The 12,402-nt window shown below is 43.0% G+C and overlaps 1 protein-coding gene across 1 annotated transcript in view; it reads right to left on the bottom strand.

Annotated features, from left to right (window-relative positions):
* unc13c (unc-13 homolog C (C. elegans)) overlaps positions 1–12,402 on the bottom strand; it is a gene marked incomplete at its 5' end in the record, with an annotated part of 241,227 nt that overhangs the window by 99,240 nt on the left and 129,585 nt on the right. Inside the window, one exon of the mRNA XM_084046368.1 lies at positions 4,033–4,166. Coding sequence (XP_083902494.1) covers positions 4,033–4,166 — 134 coding nt within the window. The remainder of the gene's footprint in view (positions 1–4,032; positions 4,167–12,402) is intronic.

Below are 12,402 nucleotides of genomic sequence, written 5' to 3'. Positions count from 1 at the left end.
CAAAAACAAGCAACCAAGAGTATACCTAGCGCTAAGGTAAAAGTGCTATATATCAGCTACCTACTTTCTTAAACAGATGAGACAAAATAGCAAAATCAAATGAGCACAAGCTAATACAAAAAGTGTATCGACTAAACAAGATCCAATAAAACAGTACAACAATACAACAAGAGTTCGTACAACTAGTTAACAACAAGTAAGCCCTTGAGTGACGAGGCAATCAGTCGCCCCGAGGTGGCAGACCGAAGTGGTCGGGCAGGGGTGTAGGCATCAACCATAGCCCGGAGGTAGGAAGGAGCTGTTCCTTTCACTGCCCTATAGGCTAGCACCAGGGTTTTAAACTGGATCCGAGCTGCTACGGGGAGCCAGTGTAGAGAACGGAGAAGGACACACAGACCACCCCTGTCAAACACAATCGCCAGGACTATTTCGTCCAGAACAGTAATCATTTGCTTAGCGCGGACATTTCCGCGGGGCAAACAATCACGCGCGCGCACACACGCACGCACGCACGCACACACAGACACTCGCACAATATACGCACGACTCAGCACCAGTGCTTTGTTCAACTCCACCTCTGGCATGCCCTTTATGTGGTGGAACAACATCCAACTCTGTGACAACTAAAAAAGATTTATCCTCCTCACTGGCGACAAATAAAAACAAAACCAAAAAAAGCGCCCAGTAAACAATATTTTTTCTCTTCTTGTTGTCTGCATATCTCCCCCTCCCTCCCTCTCCCCTCCTCCCTCTCTCTCCCTCTCTCTGTCTCCCAGGCTTTCCTCTATTGTCTTGTGTTCTTTCCTTCATACTCCCACAGTGTGTTCAAGGCTCGCTAGACAATCACAGCCTGGAGCGAACCTTTTAAACGTATGTCATGACGGCGCACGGCGGCGACAACAACCTCTATTTATTTGCATCTCGTGAGCTTCATTATCATTCTCACACTCGAAGAAGTGCCGTGCCGCCTGTGACAGCGATGCTCTCCTCTCTGTGTTTCTGAGAACTAATCAAAACCTGTTTTGTTCCATCGACCTACATACATACATATACACTAACACAACATTTCAGAGCCCGAGGGGTTTAACCCATTAAGACCTGAGGCCCGATTCTTCAAAATGCCTTCTAGATCAGTTAGTTTTCAAGTTCGTGTCAAGGACGCCCAAAATGATATGTATTGGCCTGCGGATCTCTCTGAAAATGTTTTGTGCCAGGGACCCCCAGAAAAGAGATTTGTGTTAAATAAAACATCTAAATGATTAAAACACATACTTTCAAGATTTCAAAAAATTTCAAAAATAGCAGATGTACAAGCTCGCAGGGCGGCACGAAGTGACGCGCTGTGAGCTTGTACATCTGGTATTTTGATCTGCCGAACCTGGAGAAAAAGGCAGTGCTGCCTCTCTTACAAAGCTTTGTAAGGATCCTGAGTCCCGCAATATTCTGACTGGAACTTCCTTTTCACTCCCAATTAGCTTTGCCACCCCGTCGGACATGAATTTTAATAGCCAACTCTAAAATCTAAAATGACAACAGATGCTTTCCCGGTTCTAATGAGTTAAACCATCATCGACAGCGGGGGAGTCACCATGGCAGAAACAAACAACCACAAACATTCACAGGCGTTTCTCCAGAGGTGGTTCAGAGGTGTTGTGGGGCTGTGTCATTAGACACTACTGTGAGATGACAGGGAAGCAGTATACAGGGGCTGTGGTTGTTATATTATGAGCTATAGGGAACCGTTTTGACAGCGGAAAGTCTTAACTTGCCCCTTGGGGGGGTGTCCAAGCCAATGTTGCTATCTACGGCAGCGGTTCTCAAACTTTTTCAGGTCAAGGACCCCTAAGTTAAAGTTTATATGACGTTATTGTATCCTAGGACGAGTGGTTACAGTAGAACATTCTCATAACTCCATCCCGAGTCCACCGCAGCTTAAAATTTGAGGGGGAGGTCTGTGCGCTAAATCGCGTATTTGTATCTGTTTTTTTTTTGGGTGATATCTGACATTCATATTGACAGAAAACTCTCCACAGTGTTAGATGCGTCCCTCCGGAAGTCTTGCAAGACGAGATTTCACCTGTGATTGCATCCAAGTCCGCTTGTAAACACTACGGCTGCCCATTTGGGACAAAAACACTGTGGTGAGGTTTCTGTCATTATGATGAACATCAGATATCACCAAAACAAATTGTGATAAAAATGTGCGATTTAGCGCACGGACCATCCGCTCACGTTTTTGCTGCGGTGGACTCGGGTTGGACTTATGAAAATGGTTTACTGTACCACTCGTCCTAGGATATAATAACATCATATAAAGGTAAGAAAAAGGCTCGTCCGGAATTCTCTTTTAATGTGTATTTGGCCGTGGACCCTAATCGGAAAAGATTTTGTGCCAAGGACACCATACCATATTTGTGGTGTTAAAAATGTAAAAAAAAATCAAAACATTTTCAACGTTTTTGAAAATAGCTGATTTATATACAGTAGGGCCCTGGGGGTCCCCGGACAACACTTTGAGAACCCTTACATTAGACCACGGACCACCATAACTATGAGAGTGTACACTCTCAGAGTTACAGCAACATAAGGTCCATTTGGTTCCTAACTATCCATCATTTATCTGGGGACCCCCTGGAACCCCCTAAAGGACCCCTGGGGGGGTCCCCTGACCCCTCTTTGAAGGACCACTGATCTACGGGACACGTGTATGTGTTTTGCCCTGACTTGACTTAGTCGTGGCTGAGTTTTGGGCATTACATTAATTTAAACCAAGCAGAGAACAAAAAAAAGAAAGAAAGAGCAAGAAAAAGGGGCTGAGAAAGACGTACAGGGAGAAAAACTGAAAGTAAAAGACACCTCTGTTTAGTTTCTGCTGAGGCAAGCAGCACTCGGGTTTTCTTCAAGTCACATGATGATGTTTGATTCCCCCCACAGTCCTCCTCCCCTGCGGTGTGAGCCCCACCTCCCCCAACCCTCCCCCATAGGACACAAACACACTCCCACGACACGCCTGCATTCCATACATAATAAATAAATACATACATCTAAGTCTCAATAACGGGCTGGTGCAATATCTATTCATACTTCCTCAAAACCCAGTGTGAACTTTAAAAGCCTGAAAAATTGGCATTGAATTTAATAGGCTTTGGCTGACAGGAAACTCCCATGACCCCCATAATACTCCCATAGTACAGTGTTTTGCACTGAAACCTGAAACTTCCAAACAATGTACTAATAATGTGCATTCATCCGAAGGCTCTTGTGTTGCTATAGGAAGCTAAGCCAAACCCCTTGGAAACATTCACATATTGCCAACCACGCCTATTAAGTTCTAACCACAATGTCCTATATAAGGCCCCATGGGTTCATGTACAATAACCAGCTAAACTACTTGCTGCCCGGCAAGACAATATGCTTCAAGTATTGACAATATTGGGAAATATAAAAAAAATAAAATAGCAATGACTGGAAAACCAGAACAGACTGAAAGACTGACTCAGCCTTCGTGTAGGCGACGATAGAAAGCCCTTCTGAGATAGACAGAAAGGTTGCCTCATGTCAGGGCTTTATTTACAGAGGAACATTGTTTGGAGCTTGTTTAATTCTTTGCCTGGATTGTGCTAAGGCGCAGCCTGCCATCGACGAGAAAGACGATTCTTTTTTAATATAGAACCAGGAGATAACGTGATCCGAAGATGTACTGCTCCATTCACTTTCTGGTTAAAGTATTTGGGAAATATTCTGTATCTCGTCTCCTGTGTTTCACTATGTATTTTTGGGCGAGACATGCTATTTTCAACAACGTATAAAAAGCGGAAGCACAGTGAAACCATCCATGATTAGCAAACATCAGGGGATCAATCATACTAGAGATAAATATCCTGTGACAACTTGAAAAGGTAAGAAAATCGAAAAATCGCTGGCAGTCTGGGCTTTATTTATTTGTATATACTCTGGCAGTGAAAGAGTTAAGGGGAATTCAGTCACTGCTATTACATTATTTTAAATATAGTGACACGTTACAGTACGTACTGGTTAATGACGGGCGTGTAGCCTGTCCGGTCCTCGTCGATCACAGACACCATGAGGGTGATGAGCTTCGGCCAAAAGTCCAGGTTCTTTATTGACGGGCCCTGCTCCTCACGGGGGATGTCCTGCTTCTTAGCCTGGAGGGGAGAGAGAGAGAGAGAGAGAGAGAGAGAGAGAGAGAGAGAGAGAGAGAGAGAGAGAGAGAGAGAGAGAGAGAGAGAGAGAGAGAGAGAGAGGTATTAGGAGGAGGGTGTGTGTATGTCGCCTAAACAGAGATGATGTTGAGTCTAGAGTGAAAGGCAAAATAAAATGTCTGCGCGCATGGCCTCAGGAGGTGCACGCACGCACGCACGCACGCACGTACGCACGCACGCACTCGCACGTACGCACGCACGCACTCGCACACACGCACGCACTCACTCGCACACACAAATGTATGCCCAAACCCACAGAGGAGCTGAGGGGGCTCTTTATACAGAGTTATTCATGCATTTATATTTCCTATTGTACTGTAGTTATTATTTATAAAGCGTGGTCTTGTTGTGGCCGATGTTATTTAGGTTTTTAATGCCTTCCCGCAGTAATTGATTTACTTGAACAGAGTTGGCCTGGAAGCGAGAATCGGAGACTAAACTTCTCTAACGGAGTTGGACCCAAAAAAAAAGACCTAAAAACAGAATAACTTAACACACGGCCAAAGGCTGTGGATCTTATAAGAAATGTTTCTCGCATGGCGAAGGCTGAATTTATCTTTAGCTCAAACTGAGCCCAGCAGTGCTCACTTCTCAAGCTTTTAAAAAAAACAATTCAACTGTGTCGTCAGTGTCTATATCAACTATACATCAACTGCTATTTTCCCGTCTAATTGGTGGAGATGGTTCTCTGATGCCACATAGCGAGAACATCTCCACAACTCTGTCCTATAAAGTTGAAAAGATTCGACACAACTGCTCATTATTCCTCCAGTAGCCATCTGTTCCGCACTGAGACAGACCCGAGACAGAGCTTCCTCTTGTGAGTAAAGCTAACTATCTCCTGCTGGCTCTGACCCCAGTGGACCTTATGGAGAAGATATAGAGGATATCAAACAGTGGTGGAAAAAATACTCACATGTTTTACTTAAGAAAAAGTATCAATACTGCAATGTAGAAGTACTCTGTTGCAAGCAAAAGTCCGGAATTCAAAATCGACTTGAATAAAAGTACAAAAGTATTGTGAGCTTGTAGATCGGCTATTTTCAAATGGCCAAAATGTATATAGGGTTGAAGTGGTTAATGAATGTTTTGTAATAATAATCAATCTACAAAGTAACTAGTAACTAAAGTTTTCAAATAATTCTAGTGGAGTAAAAGTACAATATTTGCCTCTGAGATGCAGTGAAGTAGGAGTTAATTCTGTAAACTGGAAATACTCCAATGAAGTAAAAAAAAAAAACCTAAACATAGTAGTACAGTACTTGAGTAAATGTACTTAGTTACTTTACACCACTGATATCAAAGAAGCACAGTGGAGACCCTGCTTTTGCAGCTGGAGCCCCCAAACCCTGACACGAGTTGTATCGGAAAGTTAGCTGCATGGGGACCCCCTGTCCATATGTCCCATGGTGCGGTTTAAATCCTCAGAAAAATCATCTCTGTTCAATATATGTACAGTACATGTACACACACATTTTTCTCCCCCCGAAAAACAATCCTGAAAGAGCTTTAGATATGTATTCCATATCCTATGAATTATGTATGGGATTGATCCTCCAGAATTCGGGTAATCCGAGAGTATCCAGCAGAGAGTCCACAGCAAACGTACCGTCGCAAATCGACTAATTCTGCATTTAGTGAGTCTCTGATTGATGCGTGACTGAAGACAAGTTGTTTGTAGTAAAACTCTGTATTAATGCTTTGGAGATACGCAGAGCGCAAGACACTACCGGGGTTTTCACAGGTGAGCTTAAAAAAAGCCATGCCCATTTTGTCCTTCCCGATACCAATTCCAATACCTGCAATTTGCGAATCGGTCAATACAGAGTACCGATCCGATACCAATTTCTAATAATAAAAGCTAGGAATGAATAACAATTGTTGCAGCCACAAGCTAGTAAAATAATCATGTGAATATAGTACAGAAGGATATCGGAACAACTCTAGACTAAACTCTAACGTGAGGGAGTGAGTCTTTAAAACAGAACTTTATTGAGTGGCTCAATAACACAAAGTTGGATTTCTGTTTCTTTACCTTATGGTCTTATTGCTTTTATTACTTTACTGTCATTTTGATGTCCTTTTCCTCTATTAAAACGGGTCCTCATGTTTTTATTGTGTTGTTCTTGTTACTTTTTGATTATACAGCACTTTGGTCGACGGTTGTTACTTTTAAATGTGCTTTATAAATGCATTTGGATTGGATTGAAACGAGCAGTGATATTGACTACAAACACACTGCAATGCACATAATCACGCACGCACACACACAAAGCACACCCAGATATGGTACCATTGACACATGCCGGGTTACTAGGATGTGTGCATGTGCATGTGCACGTACGCCCGCCCCTCGCAGCAACAAAGACATGCCGTACGCACAATGACACTAATAACGTTAACTATCAAAGTCATCAGGGTGCAAGTCAACTCTTGAAAGCAGTGGTGGAAAAAGTATTCACATGTTTTACTTAAGTAAAAGTATCAATACTGCCATGTAGAAATACGTCCGGTACAAATGTCCGGAATTAAAAATGTACTTGAGTAAAAGTAAAAAGTATTGGTATTAAAATGTACTTAAAGTACCAAAAGTAGAAAGTACTCATCATGCAGAATGTCCCATTTCACAAGGTATCATTATGTATAAAATGAATGCAAAGTCTTTTGAAAATACCAGATCTACAAGCTCACAATGAGACGCGATGCGACGCATTGTGAGCTTGTAGATCGGCTATCTTCAAATGGCTGAAATGTATATAGTAGTGCTGAAGTGGTTAATGTATGTTTTGTAATAATAATCAGAATCTACAAAGTAAGTAACTAGTAACTAAAGTTTTCAAATAATTGTAGTGGAGTAAATGTATAATATTCGCCTCTGACATGTAGTGGAGTAGAAGTAAAAGTACCGAAAATTGGAAATACTCAAGTAAAAATACCTCAACATTGTACTTAAGTACAGTACTTGAGTAAATGTACAGTACTTACAGTAGTTACTTATACACCACTGCTTGAAAGTATGCACAAGTAACCAAATGGACCTGTTAAGGTCAATTTGGTCACATTTGCATATTTTCAAGAGTCGAATTAACAGTAACAGTATTTCAGTGTATACCCTGCACGTACGCACGCACACGTCCGCGTTCCCTCCGTGAGAAAATGTGTTCCTGATTAATAGAAAATTGTGTTAAAAATGAAGCATATTCCTATTGGGTATTGGATAACTCGGAGCTGAATTATTTAAGAGGCACTAATGACTGCGGCGTGTCACTGAGGGGACGTTAGCATCGAGAGTTCGGGGAGATGGGAACACGCAACACGAGGCAATTTATCCTCTACACTGGGCTTTAGAAGGTAATCCATTCAGGGGGCGAATAGCAAAACAACTTGTGCCCCAGCCACCGGTTCACAAAAAAAAACTGCATTCCTTCATTGGACATGTCCCAGCCAAGGAAGGCACTCGAGAGCGTTCACTTGTCATGCAAATGACGCGACCGGGAGGACTAAAGAATTTCATCTTGTGGGAACAGGGGATTACTTTGTATCACTTTGCATTTCGTTGCTTGGGCAGAAACCTTGTATCTCCATATTTAAACTTTGTATGTATTTATTTTGTGGCAATTAATGCCCTACTTCGTCAAACTACAGTGTTTGATTGAATACTTTATTAGCCGTTTGCAAAAAGTATAGATGAACAGTTATACAATAATGCTAAAAGGCACTGAGGGTTCGTTTCCACTGTGGTCCTGTGTATTCAATTCATTCAAGACATATCAAGATATTCTTTTGGCAAGCTAGAGGACTTGCAAATTGCAGACAGGTACTCTTTTATGATGGGTTTGAAGGAGGGTAGGGAGTCACACTTTTTGATGGCTATTGGTAGGGCATTTGTCACACGAAAGTAGCAAAAATAGCCTATCTACAAGCTCACAACGCAGTGTGACGCGTTGTGAATTTTTAAAGTGAAAGTGGTAAAAAGGATAGTTCACCCCCAAAATGACTTTTTTTCCATCGATTAGTCACCCCATGGAGACTTGGATTCATGGATATTTCTTTTGTTTTTGTCTCATTCCTAAGCCAATGATTAGATAACCGGCAGCGGTTCCGGAAGGAGACACAAAGAGTCTCCTTTGTTTGTTTCTCCTACCGGATCCACTGGTCATCAAAGTATTGGCTTAGAAATGCGACAAAAACAAAACAAAATTCCATGAAATCAAGTCTCCATTGGGTGACTACCGGTAATCGATAGAGAAAAAAATATTTTTTTTGGGTGAACTACCCCATTAACTGTGTCTGTGGATTTTATGAATATTGAACCAATGAAAAAATTATTAACAAGAGCTTGTGACTAAATAATAACAACATCGGATCTATTAGAACACAGGCTCTTTTCTTCCATTTCCCGAAAAGTAACGATTTTCGACATTTCCACCTGACTGCTGAATGTTTTACTGGTGACAATCCACAACGTAGCGTAGAGTAGTAGACTCTCATTTCGAGTCCCCGAGCAGCAGCAAGCCATGCACAAAGCTTGTCCCTTTTGCTGTCAAAGCCAGCTTCATGAAAACATAATCACTATTCGTGTCATGTGAGGTCTGTGTGGAAAGGTAAATCCGGAACAAGCCCCGTTGGATCGCTCAAGAGGTTTAACAGCACATGTTTTCCGCTCGGCAGCCACGTCGTCGTGGAGAGCGTTTTTTATTTTATTTCATGATTCATGTGACTGGCAGCTGCATGCTGTATGCAGGCCATTAACCCATTCAATCCGGGAACACATCTCTTGTCATTTTAAGATGTCTTTGGCTATTAAAAAACAGCAGATATACAAGCTCATGCCACGCTATGCGCTTGTAGATCTACTATTTTTGAAGAATCGTGAAAATGTGTGCTAATCTTTGATTGAATATATATATTTTTAAGCGAACATTTGTAAAATCTTTGTTCCAGGGACCTCCAGAAACAAAGATTTGAGTTAAAGATGTTGTTTAAAAAAAGTATTCAAAGATTTGCACAAATGTTCAAGATTTTTCAAACAATAGCAGGTCTACAAGCTTGTAGATCTGCTATTCTTGAATAGCCAAAGTATGAAATAATGGTTATAGCTCAAATCTAAAATGACACAGATAAGTTCCTGGATTGAATGGGTTAAGCAGCTGCATATTGGACTCACACGTTTTGTGGGGCCGTCCGTCACTTTACCCAGCAGCACTTTACATTTACCCCATGGTTTACGTTTACCCCATGGTTTACACCTGGAATTTACATTTACCCTATGGTTTACATGTACCCTGCACTTTACATGTACATGATGCACACCGTGTGAGCACACAGGCTACAAGACGGATTAGGGCTGACGAGTGATGAATTGATTTTGAGGGGCGATGACATATTCAGGTGTGTGTGTGTGTGTGTGTGTGTGTGTGTGTGTGTGTGTGTGTGTGTGTGTGTGTGTGTGTGTGTGTGTGTGTGTGTGTGTGTGTGTGTGTGTGTGTGTGTGTGCGCGCGCGCCTACATGAATGCGTGTGGCTATTCATCACCCCTTCTTCCTCGTGTGCATATTGCAGATGATGGCTAAATCGCTGAGTGGAGGGGTCTGAGTTGTATGTTTTAACTCTTTGACTGCCAGAAATAAAACATGGTTTGCTAAGCCACTGCCAGCAATTTCTGAGTGCATTCACTAACCGTTGAGAAATCTTAGCATATTATTCTTCACAACAATACACCCGCTGATCGCTTTAAAAGACATAGGATGGTCTCATAGAATTGGAGAAAAAACATTGTGCCGCCGCAATAATCCATTCCATAGTTATGGGCAGTTGAATGTGGGTTGTTTTCGCTCAACAGAGAACGTAAGTGATGGAAGCAACGCGGAGAGAGAGCGCGATGGGATTTACAGCGTGAAAGCAGGAAGCATGCTGACGTAGTGGAAGGTCACACCTTGGTGCCGGTGAATGAGATGCACCGATGATGATGGCAGCGCACCGGGCCCGGTGCTGGTGTGGGAGGGTGACAGGCTGCTTAATTGGAGATATGAATAATGGAAACAAAAGCCTCAGCAGGGGGTGAGTCAGCTATGCAAAAACCCTTTAAGTCCCTATGGAAAGTGTGAGTGTGTGTGTGTGTGTGTGTGTGTGTGTGTGTGTGTGTGTGTGTGTGTGTGTGTGTGTGTGTGTGTGTGCGCGTGCGCGTCCGTGCGTGCGTGCGTTTATGTGCGTGTGTGCATGCATCTCTGTGTGTGTGTGTGTGTGTGTGTGTGTGTGTGTGTGTGTATATATATTTGTGGGGAACAAATGTCCCCACAAATAGTCGAATTTGAAAAAAAGCAGATTTATGGTTAAACATAATTTGTAGAGTGGAACAGATCCAGGGTGGGGTATAGGACTAGACATTTAGAGGTTAGGTTTAGGGGTTGGAGTTATGTCTGATTTATGGTTAGTTGTGTGCCAGTGTTGTGCACTGAAAATATCCAATCTACAAGCTCACAACGCGTCTCAGCGCGACACGTTGTGAGCTTGTAGATCACATATTTTCCGCTTTAGGCTTAGGGTTAAAAATGGCAAAAAAACAAACCGTAAAAACATATCATTAAAAAATGGCTGTCCAAAAATGGTGATGTCCTCCCAAGTGTATAAACACATTGGCCCTCATTTATCAACGCGGTGTAGACCAAATAATGGGCGTACGGCGAGATCACTGCAATTTTCGGCATTTATCAATATATCCTGACGTGGGCTTTATCCTACGGTACGCTGAGATCTCACGTCTGGTCGGGACCAGTTGTTGACGTTGGCTGCACCCGTTTATTCCATCCTAGACCTGCGGAGCAGCATTGTTTGACTGTCTGAGAGGCATTGGACACCTAATCCACTCATAAATCTGTATATCTACACTAATAAATAATCCCTGTGAAAATATAACATTTTATAAAGTAATTTAAACAAACTGCTTTAACAGTCATTCAGATAAGATTGTAGATCTGTCTGTATTGAAAATAGCAGATCTACAAGCTCACAAGCCAGCAACGCGTTGTGAGCTTGTAGATCTGCTATTTTCAAAATATACGGGCGCTTTCTGCGAGAGCACTCTTCTGCGCGAGCACCGGTCTAACAGGCGGCGCTGCTGTTATATTTTCATGGCCACCGGGAGATCAGACATTTAACCCATGGTCCAACACACACCAGCCTTCATTCATTAATGTTCTCTCCAGGCTATCTCTCATTAATGCGGAGCGGGACGGGACTCGCCCGTCCGACGGTCCGAGTCTCACTGGAAATGGGAATAGCCTACATGAGGGCTTTATTTTAGTGTAACTCGAACGCGCACTGCTCGGTATGGGTTAAATACATTAATCTACAAAAGTATTCCATTCATGCCGATGTGATTGGTATCATAATATGTCATTCATGTAGGCTACAAGCCTACGTGACAATACGCTACGGGCGTGTGTGTGTGTGTGTGTGTGTGTGTGAGAGAGAGAGAGAGAGAGAGCGAGCGAGAGAGGCGTGTGCGTGTGCGTGTGCGGCGAGGCCAGCGGGGGGGGGGGGGGGGGGGGGGGGGGGGCTGTTTCTTATTGGCTTTTCATGTCTTTGGTCGTATTCTGGTTCGTCTTCATGTCGTAAAATCGGGGCGTTTTGAGAATATTTATGGGGCGTGTTATTTAAATGACGCTCGTTTCAGCCGTGACATTTATCAACGCTGGGACCAAGTGTAAGCTCGGATCAGCTGTGTAGGATGCGTTGATAAATGTGACTTCGACGTTGGTGTACGCCGAATATATGGAAAAATATACGGCGGTTTATACGCTGCGTTGATAAATGAGGGCCATTGTGTTTGCGGGTGCACGTATACAGTGCGTGTGTACAGTGTGTGTGTGTGTGTGTGTGTGTGTGTGTGTGTGTGTGTGTGTGTGTGTGTGTGTGTGTGTGTGTGTGTGTGTGTGTGTGTGTGTGTGTGTGTGTGTGTGTGTGTGTGTGTGTGTGTGTGTGTGTGTGTGTGTGTGAAGGTTGGTGAAGGTTGCGTCCTTCCCCTGGCTAAGGAGGATGTGAGGTATGCATTCAGCCAAAGCTGTGTAACTCCCAGCCGTCTCATGGGCATTCCCCTCACGTGGACGCTACACACATTGTTAGAGGTGATTAACTACTAGCGCCGTGTCTTCAAACAAGTCAACAAATCAACCTCATGG

The sequence above is a fragment of the Gymnoscopelus microlampas genome (genome assembly GCF_963454915.1).
Source record: "Gymnoscopelus microlampas genome assembly, chromosome: 1".
Classification (NCBI taxonomy): Eukaryota; Metazoa; Chordata; class Actinopteri; order Myctophiformes; family Myctophidae; genus Gymnoscopelus; species Gymnoscopelus microlampas.
Note: the sequence above shows the minus strand (reverse complement) of the source record. Positions and strands in the feature narration are given on the sequence as shown.